Genomic DNA, 20,977 nt, shown 5'->3' with positions numbered 1-20,977 from the left:
GCCTGTGGACATTCATAATTCTTGTGCTGCCTGCTTTATTGTTGGTTGAAATGGTACAAGCTTAAATGCTCTGGTTCATCTATTGCACCTTTCCAGAGGGCATACATTTCCTCTTTCACTCACCATATATGCTGCCAGTCCTTCCAGCAGTTTTGGCCTTTGTTTTAGATTTCTCAGATCTGCAATATTTTGTGTTTGCACTAAATAATATGAATGTTGTACCCAATAATTTACAGGATATAATGCGATCACTGGTATACAAAAACCCCTCAAAATGAATTTCCAACTTTGTTTTCAGTATCAAGTGAAGCTGTTATTGCTTACTGTTCTGGCATTATTTTTCTTATATTTATTAGCATCTTTTGGTCCCAGATTACACGTGTGGTTTGTGAAGACCAATGAACTCTGGCGATCATTTACATGGTGTACAAAAGTCATGTGGTGAAATTATAAGGAAATTCTTCCCTTAGCAATGTGGACAATGAAATACCTTTCTGCACTCCTTCACTGTTTGGGCAATGTCCCAATACAATTCCATTCAACCGGCAGAAGTTGATGCTAATTTAGTGTGGGTACTGCAAAAGTCACTTATGGCATCTACGAGACTACTGGATGGTAGTTTGCCTCCCTGGTGCCAGGGTCAGGGATGTGTCTGAACGGGTCCAAGAAATCCTGAAATGGGAGGGAGAGGAGCCTGAGGTTGTGGTACATATAGGTACCAACGACATAGGTAAAAAAAGAGAAGAGGTCCTGAAAGAAGAATTTAGGGAGTTAGGTAGAGAGTTAAGGAGGAGGACTGCAAAGGTAACAATCTCAGGATTACTGCCTGTGCCACGCGACAGTGAGAGTAGGAATGGAGCGAGGTGGAGGATAAATGAGTGGATGAGGGACTGGTGCAGTGGGTATGGATTCAAGTTTCTGGATCATTGGGACCTCTTTTGGGGAAGGTGCGACCTGTACAGAAAGGACGGGTTGCACTTGAACTCGAGGGGGACCAATATCCTGGCGGGGAGATTTGCAAAGGCTACTGGGGAGACTTTAAACTAGTATGGTTGGGGGGAGGGACTCAAATTGGGAAAGCTAGCAGTCAGTGTGTGAGGCAGGAGGCAGAGAATGGTAGCACTCTGACCCAAAATGTAGGGGAGAGAGAAGAAAAAGACAATAAACAGAGAATAAGAGAGGGTGGGTTTCTTAAATGTGTATTTTTTAATGCTAGGAGCATTGTAAGAAAGGTGGATGAACTTAGAGCCTGGATTGACACCTGGAAGTATGATGTTGTGGCGATCAGTGAAACATGGTTGCAGGAGGGCTGTGATTGAAACTAAATATTCCAGGATTTCGTTGCTTCAGGTGTGATAGAATTGGAGGGGCAAGAGGTGGAGGTGTTGCATTGCATATCAGGGAAGATATTACAGCAGTGCTTTGGCAGGATAGATTAGAGGGCTCGTCTAGGGAGGCTATTTGGGTGGAACTGAGAAATGGGAAAGGGGTAGCAACACTTATAGGGGTGTATTATAGACTGCCAAATGGGGTGCGAGAATTGGAAGAGCAAATATGTAAGGAGATTGCAGATATTAGTAGTAAGCACAAGGTAGTGATTGTGGGAGATTTCAATTTTCCACACATAGACTGGGAAACACATTCTGTAAATGGGCTGGATGGGTTGGAGTTTGTAAAATGTGTGCAGGATAGTTTTTTGCAGCAATACATAGAAGTACCTACTAGAGAAGGTGCGGTGCTGGACCTCCTGTTAGGAAATGAGACGGGTCAGGTGGCAGAGGTATGCGTTGGGGAACAGTTCGGGACCAGTGATCACAATATCATTAGTTTCAATATAATTATGGAGAGGGTCAGAACTGGACCTAGGGTTGAGATTTTTGATTGGAGAAAGGCTAACTTTGAGGAGATGCGAAAGGATTTAAAAGGAGTAAATTGGGACATTTTGTTTTATGGGGAAGATGTGGAAGAGAAATGGAGTACATTTAAAGGTGAAATTTTAAGAGTACTGAATCTTTATGTCCCTGTTCGGTTGAAAGGAAATAGTAAAAATCGGAAAGAGCCATGGTTTTCAAGGGAAATTGGACACTTGGTTCGGAAAAAGAGGGAGATCTACAATAATTATAGGCAGCATGGAGTAAATGAGGTGCTTGAGGAGTATAAAGAATGTAAAATGAATCTTAAGAAAGAAATTAGAAAAGCTAAAAGAAGATATGAGGTTGCTTTGGCAAGTAAGGTGAAAGTAAACCCAAAGGGTTTCTACAGCTATATTAATAGCAAAAGGATAACGAGGGATAAAATTGGTCCATTAGGGAGTCAGAGTGGACAGCTATCTGCAGAGCCAAAAGAGATGGGGGAGATATTGAACAATTTATTTTCTTCGGTATTCACCAAGGAGAAGGATATTGAATTATGTGAGGTAAGGGAAACAAGTAGAGTAGCTATGGAAACTATGAGATTCAAAGAAGAGGAAGTACTGACACTTTTGAGAAATATAAAAGTGGATAAGTCTCCAGGTCCGGACAGGATATTCCCTAGGACATTGAGGGAAGTTAGTGTAGAAATAGCAGGGGCTATGACAGAAATATTTCAAATGTCATTAGAAACGGGAATAGTGCCGGAGGATTGGCGTACTGCGCATGTTGTTCCATTGTTTAAAAAGGGGTCTAAGAGTAAACCTAGCAATTATAGACCTGTTAGTTTGATGTCAGTGGTGGGCAAATTAATGGAAAGGATACGTAGAGATAATATATATAAGCATCTGGATAAACAGGGTCTGATTAGGAACAGTCAACATGGATTTGTGCCTGGAAGGTCATGTTTGACTAATCTTCTTGAATTTTTTGAAGAGGTTACTCGGGAAATTGATGAGTGTAAAGCAGTGGATGTTGTATATATGGACTTCAGTAAGGCCTTTGACAAGGTTCCTCATGGAAGGTTGGTTAAGAAGGTTCAATGGTTGGGTATTAATGGTGGAGTAGCAAGATAGATTCAACAGTGGCTGAATGGGAGATGCCAGAGAGTAATGGTGGATGGTTGTTTGTCAGGTTGGAGGCCAGTGACTAGTGGGGTGCCACAGGGATCTGTGTTGGGTCCACTGTTGTTTGTCATGTACAGCAATGATCTGGATGATGGTGTGGTAAATTGGACTAGTAAGTATGCAGATGATACTAAGATAGGTGGGGTTGTGGATAATGAAGTAGATTTTCAAAGTCTACAGAGAGATTTATGCCAGTTAGAAGAGTGGACTGAAAGATGGCAGGTGGAGTTTAATGCTGATAAGTGTGAGGTGCTACATCTTGGCAGGACAAATCAAAATAGGACGTACATGGTAAATGGTAGGGAATTGAAGAATGTAGGTGAACAGAGGGATCTGGGAATAACTGTGCACAGTTCCCTGAAAGTGGAATCTCATGTAGATAGGGTGGTAAAGAATAAAGAAAGTTTTTGGTGTGCTGGCCTTTATAAATCAGAGCATTGAGTATGTAATGTTAAAATTGTACAAGGCATTGGTGAGGCCAATTCTGGAGTATGGGGTACAATTTTGGTCGCCTAATTATAGGAAGGATGTCAACAATATAGCGAGAGTACAGAGGAGATTTACTAGAATGTTGCCTGGGTTTCAGCAACTAAGTTACAGAGAAAGGTTGAACAAGTTAGGGCTTTATTCTTTGGAGCGCAGAAGGTTAAGGGGGGACTTGATAGAGGTCTTTAAAATGATGAGAGGGATAGACAGAGTTGACGTGGATAAGCTTTTCCCACTGAGAGTAGGGAAGATTCAAACAAGGGGACATGACTTGAGAATTAAGGGACAGAAGTTTAGGGGTAACATACAATTCAATTCAATTTATTGTCATTTGGACCCCTTGAGGTCCAAACGAAATGCCGTTTCTGCAGCCATACATTACAAACAAATAGACCCAAGACACAACATAATTTACATAAACATCCATCACATTGCTGTGATGGAAGGCCAAAAAAACTTCTCTCTCCACTGCACTCTCCCCCCCGATGTCAGAGTCAAAGTCAAAGCCCCCGGCGGGCGATGGCGATTGTCCCGTGGCCATTAAAGCCACGCCGGGTGATGCAAGGTCGCACACCGGGTCTTGATGTTAGAGCCCCCGGCGTGCGCTCGCAGCCCGCAGCCATTCCAAGCCGCGCGGGGCGGTGCTGTAAGGCCCCGCTCCAGGTGCTCTTCAACCCCGCAACTCGGGCGGGAGAAGTCGCCGCTGCGGAAGCCCCGAAAAGCGGTCTCCCTCCAGGGACCCGCGGGCTCCCGGTGTTACCGTCCGCCAAACCCGCAGTTGCAGCCACCGAATCTCCGGGGGTCGGGTCGCAGCAGCGTCCACCACAGCTCCACCCGCTCTGGACTCGGCCAGCTCCACGACGGTGAGGTGAGTAGTCGGCACCAGAGCCCCCGGTCTTCCTGTTGGAGGCCGCTCCTCATTGCAGCCCCAACGAAAACGGAGACCCGACAAAGAAAAGGTCGGGTCTCCCGTGCAGGGAGAGATTTAAAAGTTACCCCCAACCCCCCCACACCACCCCCACCCCCACACACACATACCCCAACAAAAATAACAAAAACTACATTAAAACATAGACATAAAATAATAAAAACGCAGACGGACTGCAGAGGCCGCAGCTGACGAGAGTCGCGCCGCCTACCGGATGAGGGGGAACTTCTTTACTCAGAGAGTGGTGGCTGTGTGGAATGAGCTTCCAGTGAAGGTGGTGGAGGCAGGTTCGTTTTTATCATTTAAAAATAAATTGGATAGTTATATGGACGGGAAAGGAATGGAGGGTTATGGTCTGAGCGCAGGTATATGGGACTAGGGGAGAGTGCGTGTTCGGCACGGACTAGAAGGGTCGAGATGGCCTGTTTCCGTGCTGTGGTTGTTGTATGGTTGTATTGTATGGTTGTATTGTATGGTTATATTTCTCCAGAGATTTTCAGAAGACCCGTCCTGACCTTGAGATTCAAAGCATTGTTGTTCTTAAAACTAAAGAGTTTTCCCAATCAATTTACTTCATTTTTCTTGGCACATTGTGCGCAAAGTAATTATAATTAGAGGGGAAAAGTTGAATGAGCAATACCTACCTCTTTTCCCAGAATCTGTTTGTATGCTTTATATGTTCCGAATCTATGGGTGTGGTACATTATTATTTTAGAACACCCTGCATCTGAAAACAAACACGGAGTGACTCTGGAGTATTTTATTAATGTTAGCATAGATCAAGATGTTCAAGAGTCAGAGTTGAATGTTGTTCCTCCCTGAATAATTGGGTTGAGTTGGGATGAGAAAAAATTATTGAAAAGAATTGATGCCAATCAGACCTGGGTCCGACATTTGCAACTCTAGTTCTCTGAGGCAGTTTGGGCTACTTATGGGTAACTGACTCACTGGACCTTAAGGGCAGGTAGGTCAGTCATCACCACAATGACAAACGTAATCTCTGTTGGCATTTTCAATGGAATAAAGCAGACTTTTGAATTCAGAGAAGGTCCGCTGACATAGGTTCAGTTTTCATGGCTAATGTGAAGTGCTTATACAGACCAGACCGACAATAAACACAGCCTAAGTAGCTCCCTGCTGGGCCCGGTGGCCAAGCATTGTCCATTGCTAACACATTCAGTATCTTTTCCCCTTCCAGAGTGTGACTGGGATGATCCCAATGGTTTTTGACTCAGCTGCACAAGAATGTACAAGCCGGGTTGCTGGCAGGTTATTTACCAAAGAGTCGAAAAATCACCTTTCCTCCGTGATGTCAATAGTTAGCATGGACTCTAATGTGCATCTCAAATTTAAACACAGAAAATACTCAGCAGGTCAGAGCATTTGTGGAACAGAGATAGCGTTTCAGGTGAAGACCCTTTGTCAGACGGTGAAGGAGTCAACACAAGTTAGTTTTAAGTTACAGAAAAATTGGGAAGAGCAAAGGGAATCTCTCTGATGGTGAGGTCAGGATTACTATGGAGAAAGGATGTGATGGATTAATGAGAGCAGATAGAGAGCAATAACGTGAACAAATAAGCTTAAAATCTATGAATAAGGGAAGTTAGAGAGAAACCATAAGCAATATAAAAGCTTCAAAAGGTGGAGCAGTAGGAAATTATTTAATTGGCAGGCCGCACTAATCGCAGAAATTGAGCCATTATTGAAGACAGATGACCCGTGGAAGAAATAGCTCATACATAGAGAGCTTGATTTATTTGAATTTTTTTATTTCAGTGTTAAGCCTCAAAACTGCAAATGGTCCGATGGAAGATTGCTCCTCAAGCTTACATTTGGTCTCATTATAACAGTGCAATGAGAGTGGGATGGTCAATTAAAATTTCAGGCAACAGAGGGGACCACATTGTGAGCATCAAATGCAGTAGACTAGACTGGACGAAGAGCAAGTGAATCACTGTTTCATCTGCAAAGTTTGCCTGAGTTTACAGATATTGGGAAGCAAAGAGATGAAAGGGCAGGTGTTGCATCACTATTGGTTGCATGGGAAAGTGTGTGTTTGGTGAAGTGGACCAAGGAGTTGCAAAGGTAACTGCCTTTGCAGTACTGAAAGGGGAAAAGAATATGTGCTTCATGGTTCAATCTCTTTGAAGGTGGCAGAAATAGCAAATGGGTTACCTTCAGACTGCAGATTGCTGTGGATTGCACATATGTGGCAATCTGAGCATAATCACAGCAACCTGGGAGTGTTTAAAATTATGTAGAAGAGGTCGCATTCACTCAGTGTGCAGTCAGTGCATAAGTGTGAAAGGTTCATGTGGTGTGCATCAGAATCTTTGGGAGTGGTCGTGATGCCTTTATATTAAGATAGTCCAAACAATTCCAGACCTGTTTCATTCTAGGAAGTAGATTTAAGGCAGATTTCTAAGCATCAAGGGACATTGATTTTACAAAAAACTGAAATGCTGGGAAGACTCGGCACATCAGGCAGCATCTGTGGAATGAGAAGTGTTTAATGTTTCAGGTTGAAGACTATTCATCAGAACCTGAAATATCGACTCTGTTTCTCTTTTCACAGATGCTGCCTGACCTGCTGGGCGTTTCCACCATTTTCTGCTTTGTTTCTTATTTCTAGCCTCTGCAGTATTTTGTTGTTGATTTTCATACCCAATTCAAATTTGCTTTATTACACAAGCAGAGAGCTTCAATGAGGCATAGAAGAACAACAGGGTAGAGAAAGCCATCAGTCTGTTGAAGGGGGGCTACCTGGTTCATTTGGAGGCATCCTTAATACTCACCAGGGAGATTGTCAGGAATGATATATGTGAGTTGCATCCTGAAGAACATTGTGCAACAGTGGGGATTGGAAAAGGAGCAGGGCATAGCTGTCTTCTTCTTCTTCTGAGGAGGAGGAGGAGAACATTGAAGGCGGGTCTCACTCCGCCAGACATTGCTGTTTGACAGTGTGTAGCCAAAATATATTTTGTTAAAAGGAAGGAGCAAACTAAACATTTCGCATGTCTCCTTTGATGAATAATGATCTAAGGAAACAATTGAGGTCAAGGAAAGGTGCATATGTTGCATGTACAACAGAAGAATGCATAATAAGAAAGAATGTGAACAGATTAGGAGAAAATTTAAAAACAAACAGAAGGCTTGAAATTTAATTATCAAGAAATGTAAACCAAATAGCAACATATTTTACTGATCAACCAACATAGGGAAGATTCAGATGAGAACAGGCTCATTAGGGGGATTATAGATCGCCACATAACAGGTGGAATGTGGCAAAATATTTGATTATTTTGCCACATTGGAGTCTGAAGAAGGGTTTCGACCCGAAAACGTTGCTTATTTCCTTCGCTCCATAGATGCTGCCTCACCCACTGAGGTTCTCCAACATTTTTGTCTACCTTCGATTTTCCAACATCTGCAGTCCCTTCTTAAATATTTAATTATTTAATTTTGTTATCGGGGATATTGAACGGGTAGACATACAAATGGATAATGAAAGGAGTAATCAGTGCATTTAAAATAGAAGAAAGGTTTCAGTGGATTGCATCTTTGCATTTTAACAAATCAAGGCAAGACAAAGCAGAGACATTACTACACGTGCATTAGAAAAATATCCCAGGTGATTTTAATTGATACCCACATAAAGACAAATTATTCACCTCAATTATGAATTAACTTTGAAGGTCAGAAAAGTAATAGAGTGAATAGAAGAATATCTGGAAATTAAAGGTATTATAAAAAATGGACCTTGAAAGGCAACACCTTGCTTGACATTGTTTCAGAAAATTTAGACAGAGTAGAATTTCAGGTTTAGGTTTTAGCTTATTATTGTCACATATACTGAGGTACAGTGAAAAACGTTGTTTTGCATGCTATCCAAACAAATCAGATATATTATACATAAATACAATCATATAAAGCTCAAGTACATTAGATAGAGCAAAGGTGAAGATACAGAGTGCAGAATATAGTTCTCAGTATTGTAGACCATCAGTTCCATAGACCAAGTCCAATGTCCACAATGAGGTGGAGGTGAATCGAACAGTACCCTAAGTTGTGGAAGGACTGTTCAGAAGCCTCGTAATAGAGGTAAAGAAGCAGTTCCTGACTTTGGTGGTGCATGCTATCAAGCTGCTGTACTTTCTGCGAGACAGGAGCAGGGAGAAGAAGGAATGACCAGGGTGGAACAATCTCTTCGGGTGGTGCCGCGAGCGTCAGCCTCACCAGCAGCTCATCTGTCCTTTCGACTTTTTTTGTTATTTTTAGTGCGTCTAAATGTATGATTTAATGTTTCTCGGTATGTTTTGTGTGGGGGGGGGAATTAGGGGAAACCGTTTTCAGTCAGTTACCTCAACTGAGATGCGACTTTTCTCCTTGTCACATCTTCGCCCCCCCCTCTCGTGGCCTAACAACTGGTTTGGTGCGGCCTTTCCAGACCGGTGACCAGCCCAGAGCTTCAGCAGCAGGCGCGGACTTACCATCGCGGAGCCTGGGATCCTTTGCAGAGGGTCGCCAGTGTTGGAGCTCCGAGCACGGGAGCCTACTGACTGCAGCAGTCTTCGGAGCTTCTAGCCGCGGGTGCGGCACGGACTTATCATCGCGGAGCCTGGGACCCCTTGCCGGGGATCACAAGAAGAAGTGCACTGACCGCTGGCCCGTGGTCTTTAACATCGTGAAGCCGCAGTCTCCGGTAAGAAGCGGCCGATTCGGGAATTCCAAGCCGCGGAGTGTGTTCTGATCCGTCCCGACGTCGGAGTTTCGATCATCCCGACGAGAGGGCTTGTACATCGGGCCGTCCGTAGCGGCAACTGCGGAGGGTTCAAGGCCCCGACCACGGATGAACAAAGGAGGAAGATTGACTGAACTTTATCGCCTTCCATCACAGTGAGGAATGTTGATTCCACTGTGATGGATGTTGATGTTAAACTCTGTCGTGTATTGTGTTCTTTTTACTTTTATGGCTGTATGGTAACTCAAATATCACTGTACCTCAATTGGTGCATGTGACAATAATTGTGAACTTGAACTTGATTATTTTGGTTGCTCTTCTGAAGCAGCGTGAAATGAAAATGGAGTCAATAGTGGGAAGTCTGGTCTATGTGATGGATTGGGATATATCTACAAATCCTTTGTTGTGGAAATTATTTATCTGGATTTACCTATTTGCTAAGATATCATTTAAGAGACTAATGCATGGGGCCAGAGAAGGTAGTGTCAGGAGATTAGTGACAAAATGGGCTGCTGGCTGGTTTCAGGAGAAAACGTAGAGTGGCTTCTTACAGCAGAATAAGGTGGGTGGTGGTGCTCCCCCTCTGTGTACAATTTAGATTCTGGAATCCCAAAACACAATTCCAAAATTTGAAGATAATACCTAATTAGAGGGGATGCAGGATGGGATGGGGAGTAGGGGGTGGCAGGTTGGTTGCAGGGTATGATGGTCAATGCCACTATTTATTTCTCATGAGATAGCATTGAAACATAGAATACCTATCCTAAACTGATATGGACATTGGTTATATTACATAGTATATTGTAAAAAGGATGTAGAACACTGGAGAAAGTGCAAAAAATCTTTACAGGGATGATGCCTGAAGTGTAAGCACATGCCCATCAGGAAAGGACAAACAAACTGGTTCACCTTTCTTTTGAGAAAAGGCTGTGGGTGACCTAACCAACGTCTTTGAAATCATTAAATCTGTTGATAGCGTGTGGAAATGGCTTTCACAGGGATTGGTGTAAGTGAATTGTATTGATGCTTTTACGGGGAGGCTGGTCAAATATGTGAGGGGGAGATTAAGGAAACTCAAATGATATTAATATGGCAAGTACTGTTTATGCTGAATGGTCAGTGTCTCTGCTACTTACAATATGTAACATAATCTTATGTTGGGATGCTCCCATGGTTTGAAGATTCACTTAACCAATTGTAACAAATAATAAATGAAAGCCACCAATACTAATTCTCCACCCACTGTTTTTTGAATGAAATAGTTCATTAGGCACACATAATGGTCTTGCACATCTGCCTAATAGGTCCTGTCATGTATTGACGTTTACCATGAGAAAAATGAAAGGGTGAATTGGTCCTTCAGGCACAACAATGGGCCGGCACAGAAAGGGAGCAAATCAATAAATTGAATGCGGCCTTGCCAAAGAAAGGAACGTTATCATCTCAGCTGAATGCACACCCTTGCTGGATTATAATGATTTTAACATTTGCTTTCTATTGCTTCTCTGTGGTGTATGCCATGGGGCTAGATGAATGCTCGACAAACTTTGACCTCATTCAACACACGTGAGGAACATGCAGCCTGATGGCTATGATGGACATTGTATAGTGGTTGGACATACTGACAACGGAGCATTGTTGTTGGGGATTGTTCTAGTTAGGAATGCAAAGGAACTTTGTAGAAATAATTATTGCCTATCTAAATGTACCACTCTTTGCAGTTGTGATTGGAAGTCCTGTAAGCTATGCTACCGCCCAGTGGGTAGACTAAGAACATCACGTTGAGGCTTGATAAGAGCCTGGAATGGGAGAACAGGATCCAGTTGTTCTGGTCCATGTGGTACTCAACAACATTAGTAGAATTAGGAATAGGTTTGCTAAGAGATATTGCGTAGCATGAGACTAATTAAAGCTCTTAATTTTGAAGGTAGTAGTCTCCGGATTGTTACTGGAGTAAATTTACTTATCTTAGATTGGACCAGAGAGTTTGTTTGTTTGTTCTTGTTTATTATTGTCACATGCATTGAGATACGGTGAAAAGCTTTTGTTTGCGTGCTATACAGTCAGAAAACATGAATACAGAAGATAGAAACATAGAAACATAGAAAATAGGTGCAGGAGTAAGCCATTCGGCTCTTTGAGCCTGCACCACCATTCAATATGATCATGGCTGATCAAGATAGACACAAAAAACTGGAGTAACTCAGTGGGACAGACAGCATCTCTGGAGAGAAGGAATGGGTGATGTTTCGGGTCGAGACCCTTCTTTAGACTAGTTAGGGAAAAGGGAAATGAGAGATATTGACAATGATGTAGAGATCAAAATTCATATCAATGGGTTGTAAGCTGCCCAAGCGAAATATGAGTGGTGAATACCCAGTGGTATGAATATTGATTTCTCTAACTTCAAGTAACCCTGACATTCCCTCTCTCTCTCTATCCCAAGTCGCACCAGCTTCTCGTTTTCACCCAACAAACAACTAACAATGGCCTGTTTCCTTTATTATCATTACATTTTTTGCATATCTTTCACTCATTGTTCTTTATCTCTCGACATCATCGTCTATATCTCTCGTTTCCCATTTCCCTAACTAGTCAGAAGAAGGGTCTCGACCTGAAACGTCACCCATTCTTTCTCTGCAGAGATGCTGCCTGTCCCGCTGAGTTACTCCAGCTTTGTACGTCTCTCTTTGGTTTAAACCAGCATCTGCAGTTCCTTCCTATACATGAATACAATCAAACCATATGCAGGGCTAAGATAATGGATAAACGGTACAACGTTTAGTGCAAAGATGTAACATTAAAATCTGAAAAAGTCCAATTAAAGAAAGTTCAAAGGTCTCCAATGAGGTGGATGGGAGGTCAGGACTTCACTCTAGCTGATTAGAGGACCATTCAGTTAGCGTCATAGAGTCATACAGCATGGAAACAGGCCTTTCGGCCCAACTTGCCCATACCGGCCCAGCTACATTAGCCCACCTGCCTGCGTTTGGCCCGTTGATTGATAACAGCGGGGATGAAACTGTTCCTGAATCTGGAGATATGCGTTTACAGCCATCAGTATCTCCTGCCTGAGGGGCAATGGGAGAAAAGGATGTGGTCTGGATGGGACTTGTCCTTGATACTGGTGGCCTTCTGAGGCAGCATGAAGTGTAGATGGAGTCAATGGAAGGTAGGCTGGTTTGTGTGATTATATGAGCTACATCCACAACTCTCTGCAACCCCTTGCAATCTTGGATGAAGCTGTTCCCGATCCAGGCAAAGGAACTGTTACGGAAATAATTACACAAAGTTGAGGCTTGATTAAGTAACCTTTCGGGGAACGATTTAAAAAGTAGAGGCAGGGGTGAGAGGTGTGGTGTCTCATGCCTGCTCCATCATTCAATAACACAATGGATGATTTTCCATCTTTGTTCCGCTTTTTCTGCAATGGTCCTATATCCCTTGATTCCTTTAATATACAAAATCTGTCAATCTCTAAATTCAACATACTCCATGACTGATAAGGTCAAATCATTTGCAATAATTCTGAGGAACAATTGAGCGTTTATATTGCACCACAAAATGGAAATAAAGTTGGTTCGTTAAAGGAGATCCATTCTTTTTCCAACAGCAAGCTTGCCCTGCAGAATATATGTTGTAAAATTTATGTCCTGCAGTTATAGGAATAAGGGATCATCAGCATTTAATGCTACATGAAGTGGATGGGATAGAAAGTAATTATTCTGGACCAGAGTTGCATGACTTCTAATAACTGAATATCGAGGTTCTTTGAGTCCACCTTCCAGCTGCGCTTGGTGGATTATGCTGCAGGATTATTTTCTCAGTGCCATTGTTTGTATATCTTACCATGAAGTGCTTTGTGATGTTTTCCTACATTAAGAAGCCTAAATAATTACAATTTTCTGTTCAAAGTTAAAATTCTATGTGAATTTGATAGTCATTTGGAGCCTGAAATATTCAAATGGGTCCAGTAATTGGTTCAGGTTTTACAAATTATTTTCAACCACAGAGTTTAGAACTCCACGGTTAAAGCTACGGGGATCTTTTGGTTAACAACAGCTTCACAAAAGCTTTGTAATTTGCTTTGGCATATGTACAGCCACTTCATTATGCTTAGTAACACTCCCTTTAAGTGAAGCAGCTTTCTGTCAGAGCAAGAAGCAAATGTATAATCTCATCTAATATCTCTAATCACATATGCCACTTCCAAACATGACAACTGTCTTCCCATAAAAATTATTCAGTTTTGACAAGAGTAAAGCGGGATCGGATTTATTAAATTTGAACTAGGTTTTATTTTGTAATGTAAAGATTTGCAGGAGGTTCAACTGGCATTGAATGACCTTTTCCAGAGGAAGCTGCAGGAATGGAAAGGTCATTTCCCTCAGCCACAATAATAAGTCTCAGGATGTCCTGCACAAAATCAGCTTAGTGTGTTATCGGATGTTAGACATAGAAATTAATCCTCCATGTATAAAGGACAATGGTTAAGTCTATGATTATGGTGCTGAAAATGAGGCAGCTGGCATTTAACAATAAATGTAACTGCGTTTGAATGACCAGTTATGAACTGAGGCATGATTCATGAAAGAAAAGGAAAGAATGGAACTGATAGCTTGCAATTTTTTGCAGGCATTTTTATTCAGTTCATGTGATGTATCTCCAGGTGCTAACGCTTGACATGCTAAGGCTTCTAACGTGGCACCTAATCAACACAGAACAGCTAAAATACAACAATGAAAATTTACTAAACGCATCAAGAATTATATATATCTTGTGAAATACATGTTTCTTCCCTTTTTGGTCAATGTTTAAGCAGTTGCTCTTCCGGCACATTAACATTAATCATCCAAAGTAAATTGGGATTTAATTAGCAAAACCAGTCTGTCAAATGGTTAAAGAAGCTGGAATAGATCTGCATGCAACTGGCCATTCACAAACCAGCGCTCTGCTCAATAAAAATACCTTGTTTTGTGAGTATCAGGGATATATTTCAGCATATGTTGCAAAAAATAGTGTCTATTTAAATAGATTAAAATGAAATTAAAATAGAAAGATATACCTGGTTGCCTGGAAATTTAATTATTTCCAACTCCCTTAAAAATGGAGCAAATCATTCCCACTTGTTGTGTCTCTACCAACTACCAACTACACCGTATCTCAATTGGTTTAATGCTTCAACCTTCCAGTTGTAAAAATATAAAATTCCACCCAAGACAACTAGTGAGTGGAGAACAAAACCTCTTGAAATAAGGGATTGAAATCCATTGTGACATAGGAGCAAGAGTAAGTATTTTAGTCCCTTGAGCCTGATTTTCCATTCAACTAACTATGGTTGATTTGCAACTTGACTCCATTTCCCCTCTTTCCCCATAGTACTTAGGTGCAGGAAATAGGTGCAGGAGTAGGCCATTCGGCCCTTCGAGCCTGCACCGCCATTCAATATGATCATGGCTGATCATTCAACTCAGTATCCTATACCTGCCTTCTCTCCATACCCCCTGATCCCTTTAGCCACAAGGGCCACATCTAACTACCTCTTAAATATAGCCAATGAACTGGCCTCAACTACCTTCTGTGGCAGAGAATTCCACAGATTCACCACTCTCTGTGTGAAAAATGTTTTTCTCATCTCGGTCCTAAAAGACTTCCCCCTTATCCTTAAACTGTGACCCCTTGTTCTGGACTTCCCCAACATCGGGAACAATCTTCCTGCATCTAGCCTGTCCAACCCCTTAAGAATGTTGTAAGTTTCTATAAGATCCCCCCTTAATCTTCTAAATTCTAGCGCGTACAAGCCAAACCTATCCAGTCTTTCTTCATATGAAAGTCCTGCCATCCCAGGAATCAGTCTGGTGAACCTTCTCTGTACTCTCTCTATGGCAAGAATGTCTTTCCTCAGATTAGGAGACCAAAACTGTACTTGGTACCTCTGACTATCACAATTATTAAAGGTAGACAAAAATGCTGGAGAAACTCAGCAGGTGAGGCAGTATCTATGGAGCGAAGGAATAGGTGACGTTTCGGGTCGATACCCTTCTTCAGATCACAATAATCACAATGATTAATCTCAGATCTAAAATTAACAATTTGTCCAGTATTAAATGGTATTTGCAAAGAGGATTTCAAATTTCTGTTAATCCTTGCATGAAGAAGTATTTTCTAACTTCATTCTGAGAAGACCTGGGTCTAATTAACAAATAACCTCTAGGTGATGCTAGTCTTCCGTATTTGGTTGAACATGCACAGAGGTCCATAATAAACAGACATGGACAACTGACAGCTGGTAACTCCATGGAACTGCTGACTGGCTGTCAGTCAATATAATTTGGCCATTATTTTTTTTATCTTTTATTGTACATTTTATGAAAACAAAGAATGGAATACATTATTTTATCTATAAAATGTCATTTGAAGTCAATGACATTCTCATAATCTCAACAGAAGAATTGTGAGAATTCTGTCTGAGTGTAAATTGTTTAGTTTATTGCAAACATTCAGGGGTTTGTTCAAGATCAGCATTGGTTGAAACATTCAGTGTCCCAGACCCCTTGGTTGGTAAAGTAACTACCACAAGGGACAGGGAAACTGGTTAGAAGAAATGTGCGGCTAATAGAATTTCAGCTTATTTTCTGCTATTCTCTCACTGTCAAAGTACAAACATCACTATATTTTCTATTTGAGTTATCATTTTTTTTCAATTTCACCTAAAAAGAATTGTGCTTTTGCTGCATTATCTTAGGCTTTCGCTACTTAACTTGAGTTTTGTGCATTTTCAGGTGTGAAAATATACGAGTATACAAGCTGGGTCTCCTGGCAGGCTTTTGGTGGGCTTTAGCACTACTCTGCTGGATCAGCGATAATCTTTTCTGTGATCTCTGGTCTGCATTCAACTTTCCATATCTGCATTGTGGCTGGTGAGATGCATGCTGACAAATTATGATTGAAATAACATTAATAATTTTTCTTCAAATGTTTGTTTTTTTACAAATTAATGTCTGGGAATGTTTAGAGGGGTATGGGCCAAACACAGGCAAATGGGACTAGCTTAGATGGAGCATCTTTGTCAGCATAGACATTAGACCAAAGACCTATTTCTGTGCTGTGTGACTCTATAACTCTATATTGAAATAACATTATCATTAAAAAGGAGCAAATAGCTGAGACTGGGTTCCTTCAAATTGTAAGCAGATAGTGACTGACTGTCCTAGAAAATGTAGTAGTATCAAATTGTTCCTCTCCAAAAGGAAGAGTCCCTAACATTGTCTACAGTTTCCTAACTTTCTATTTATTTATTTGTCTATAATTTTGTTAGCAGATAAAGTTGTAGACCTTGAATAATATTCACATTGGTGAGAATAGGATTTAGTAGGAGTTAAGGTAAGAATTATCTGATCATGGTCAAATGTCCAACAATATCTCAGCATTGAAAATGTCTCTACTATTCCAGATTCAGATAAATGAAATTGCAGTTACTCTGCAACAAATTTGATTGATCATCAAGATATCCCTCAGTGGAAACATTGGACCTAGACAAATGGAACTTCCGCACTACCATAGTACAGAAAGTTGGGCCAAAAGCAGCTTGGCAAAACTGAGCTTTCATGAGGGATATACCATTATGGTTCAGATTAATTTGCACATTGATGATTTGCTGTATAAATTGTAACTCATTCATTTCTCAAAACCAGAATTTTTATTACAATATATTGGGAAACAAGATGCTACCAACTATTTTATAATTGTCATTATTGCTGCACATTTCCATTTCATTTGCGATGCATATCACTGCTGTTTTATCTGTTACATGTATTTTGGTAAAACACAGGCCACATCTACTTGAATCTGCTTTGAGCAGATGCGTATCAAATCCTTTTACTCCTATACCTGAACTCACCGAGGCACAAAAAAAAAGAACTGCATTCAGCTGGACCCATTGTACAAAAGCATAATGCACTGTATTAAAATAATGAAAATAAAATAATGAAATAAAAACAGAAAATGGTGGAAATGCTCAGCGTTGGGCAACATCTGAGGAAAGAAAAACACAGTTAATATTTCAGGTCAAAAACCCTTCCTTTATCAACAGAATAATGGATTGAAAAATATCAAATAACCATATTACAAATTAATGACATTGTTGGCAGGAATATTTCATGGTCAACATTAATCAAAATATCCAACAATCTGCCTCTCAGGGAATCTCCTGAGGTCGCCTGTTACCGAGTCATGATTTATCTTGTTTTTATTCCCTTTATTTTTTTTCCCCAATCTCCCTACTACAATTATTCTGAAGAAGTGCCCCAACCCGAAATGTAATTTATCCTTTTTCTCCAGAGATGCTGCCTGACTTGCAGAGTTACTCCAGCATATTATGTTCATCTTCCCTTATGTGGTGTTCACCTCGAGGCTTTTGCCTCAGGACTGAAACGTTTTTACAAACTTCAGGAAAGCAACTAAAGTAGACTGTCAATTTTATCTCGTCTGAACAATATTATTGTTTTACAATACCTTACAAAATCTCCAAATGTCAATTTATCGGTTATGAGCAAAAGTTAGTATTTGTAAATGTAAATGAAATGAACAGCAGAGAATCATAAGTATTTTTCAACAAATACATTGGTAAAATTAATAATAATATATATTTTGTGTTTTGTTAAATCAGCAATAGAATTGGTAATCCATGTGGGGTAAAAAAACATGAATCAATGGGGAATGGGGAATGATTATTGGATTGGATAACATACAAAATATCTGATCAGGTTTATTATCTGGAAGTGATAAGAACAGAACTTTGAGAAATCCTTGCATTTATTCTCATCTTACTTTTCCTTTTTGTTCCAGGCACATCTTGATCTGTCTGGCTGCCTATCTGGGTTGTGTTTGCTTTGCCTACTTTGACGCCGTCTCAGAAATCCCAGAGCAGGGCCCAGTTATCAAGTTCTGGCCCAGTGAGAAGTGGGCCTTCATTGGTATTCCATACGTTTCACTACTTTTTGCAGAGAATAAGTCTCAGCTGAAAGTTACTTAAGAGCACTGTTACCTGCTTTTTTCCATATGTTGTTTTGATTCAGAGATTGGGAAAGCTTTATTTCATGAGGCAGAGGGTGTCTCCCAAATTTCTGGATATACGTACTTTGCACCTTAGATCCATAATAACACTAAATCTCTCATGAGAGCAAAATTTGTTAGAATTTGAAAATGTACATTTGATTAATTCACGACCATTGGACCAGATTCAGACCCACCTAAAATTTATTGTGCCATCTCAGTTAAACGATTTCAGCTTCCAGCTGGTATTAACTGCGGTTAAGAGCTCAACTACAGGAGTGACCAGTTCAAATTACCTTGCATTGATCCTGCAACTCTGAAAGGGAATAAGCATTGGGCTGGAGAAGGTGATAGATCTCATTCTAAAAGTTGGTAGCTTGTTGAAAGAGATGGCAGTATGCTAGCAAGACGGGAGTACCTAGGTTTTCAGATGCAGCACCTGAAGCCTCGGACAATGAGGAGAGAAGGAACAAGCTCCTGAAGCTGGAATGGTTTTGGATGCAAGTTCTGTAGCCAAACAGACAAGAAAACAGAGCCACAGGATTTCAGAGACCTTTTAGTCAAGATCACTACATGCATCTTCAAAGGCCCACCAACAGTGCCATCGTCTGGCCTGACAGGAACACACTTATAATGTCAAGCAAGATTCAAACTGCCGGTGGAACACAGCAAGTCAGGTAGCATCTGTGGAGGAAACTGGACAGACAACATTTCAGATCGTTACCTTTCTGACATTTACCCTGATGACATTTTGGATTGGGACTCTTCTTCAGACCGCAGACTGTGTCTCCATACAACATCAAGCTCTATGAAGGAGTCCAGCCACAGGTTTGCATGGGGTCTTGCATGGAGCCATAGGACCTCACCTTTCCAATATGAATGTGATGGCTAGCTCCAGTTTGACAGAACATCTCAACTTCCATTGCAGTACAGCTGTCATCTGGCACAGAAGCTTAGATTGCTGCCATCACTGCTGCAAGTGTCATTGTTCAAAATGCCTCTCCAACAATTGCTGACGGTGATGGCCACAACTTTCATATTGGAAAGGGCAAATTCCAGGCTCTCTATGAAGCCCTATGCCATGTGATGCCCTCAAAGCACCGTGACATTGAAATCACTCTTTCTGGCACACATTGTAAAGCTCAATATTTCACTCTGTATGCCCATCAGCCTCTATCCACAGACTGTCTCTTCATCTGAGCCTTCTGCAATAGAACTTGCTTGTGACCTTGAATTTAAAGCAATTGCACTATTCCCTTTTTTGTCCTGTCCTTGAAAAGGTGACCTTGCCTCTATGCCATCCTTTAAACTCCTCTGCCTTTCTCTATCCAATTGCCTTTGGTATGGGGGCAGTGACCTTCCCTGGAGTACAGATCAACAAAGTATTGGTGACACAACACAAGGAATAGTCTATGTTAGTTTACATAAAAGACACAAAGTGCTGAAGTAACTCCGCTGGTCAGGCAGCATCTCCGGAGAACATGAATAGGCGATGTTTTGGGTTGGGACCTTCTTCAGATCTTTTGTGATGTTTGTTTTGGTGAAGTCCATTTCTTATTCAAGTTATTCATGTGTGAGATTTGGCAATGAAGGATGGCAGGCTTTTGACTAGGGCAGAGGAGAACTCATTGTGCTAACATTGTATATCTCTAACCCGTGGCAACATCATATGGAAAACAAAACAAAATATTTATTTATATAGCATCTTTAATGATCCTGGAACACCACAAAATGCAAAGCAAACAATTCTTGAATTGTAGAACACCATTACAGAATCACAACATTGAATCTAATGGCAGGCCATCGAAAGGTTATCCGCTAATTACCACATTTTTGTTCCTTATCTCAAGTATTTGTGCAATTTTCTGTTATAAGCTAGTATTGAATCTGTTTTCCCTCTTGCAGACAGTACTTTCCAGCTCATAATAGTTCAGTGCATATAATCGTTTTTCAGCTTTCACTCCTCTACTTCATCAATCTGTCCATTTCCCTCCCCAGATGTTGCCCAGTCGCTGTTTCTCCAGCGGTTTGTTTTTGGCATAAAGTAATTTCTTCTTAATTCTCTTCATGTTGTAATGTAGAAATGTGGCTGCCAATTTTCACAAGGCAGACCCCCACAGAGAGCAGAAAGTCAATAACTGAAACATTTACTTCCTAAAATGATGGGAGACATCAGCGAATTATCCTGCTCTTCCTTGAATAGTTCTTTTGGGATTTTTATATCTTGATCAGAGAAGAGGTGAGGCCTTGGTTTAGCATTTCTTCCAAAAGTTATACTCCTTCAGTTCTGCATTGAAATATGAGCATAGATTTATGTACTCAGGGGTTGGGAGGGGACCTGAACCCACCAATTTCTGCCTCAAGAGGTGAGACATTGAATCCAACAGGCCATGTTTCACATATACATGTTCCTTTACTTTTCTTCCTCCATAATCCTCCAATCTGTTTATTACTTTCTTAATATTTATAAATAGAACTATACTAAGTGGGACCCGTTGAGTCCCAGCATCACACGGGAGGGCTGGTCACCAACGCAATATTCCACCTCTCCACCAATTCCAATATTGCTCGCCAGTGGAGGGGAGGGGGGGGGGGGGGGGGGGGGGGGCTGTCTGTTGCGCTAGTATGGGTGTTGCGGGCCGAAGGTACTGGTTTCCAGAGGGCTAATATAGACATTGTGGGCCGAATGGATTCTTGGGATGGCATCCAACTGTTGCAACAATTTTAAAAG

At 41.2% G+C, this 20,977-nt stretch overlaps 1 protein-coding gene across 1 annotated transcript in view; it reads left to right on the top strand.

Moving 5' to 3' along the window:
* Positions 1–20,757, top strand: part of acer2 (alkaline ceramidase 2) — a 39,015-nt gene extending 18,258 nt beyond the window's left edge. Inside the window, exons 5-6 of the mRNA XM_033017844.1 lie at positions 15,975–16,112; positions 18,040–20,757. Coding sequence (XP_032873735.1) covers positions 15,975–16,112; positions 18,040–18,226 — 325 coding nt within the window. The 3' untranslated portion in view covers positions 18,227–20,757. The remainder of the gene's footprint in view (positions 1–15,974; positions 16,113–18,039) is intronic.
* Positions 20,758–20,977: the final 220 nt, after the last annotated feature.

The sequence above is a fragment of the Amblyraja radiata genome, chromosome 3 (genome assembly GCF_010909765.2).
Source record: "Amblyraja radiata isolate CabotCenter1 chromosome 3, sAmbRad1.1.pri, whole genome shotgun sequence".
NCBI lineage: Eukaryota > Metazoa > Chordata > Chondrichthyes > Rajiformes > Rajidae > Amblyraja > Amblyraja radiata.
The sequence above is the reverse complement of the archived record's forward strand: the minus strand, read 5'-3'. Positions and strand labels throughout refer to the sequence as shown.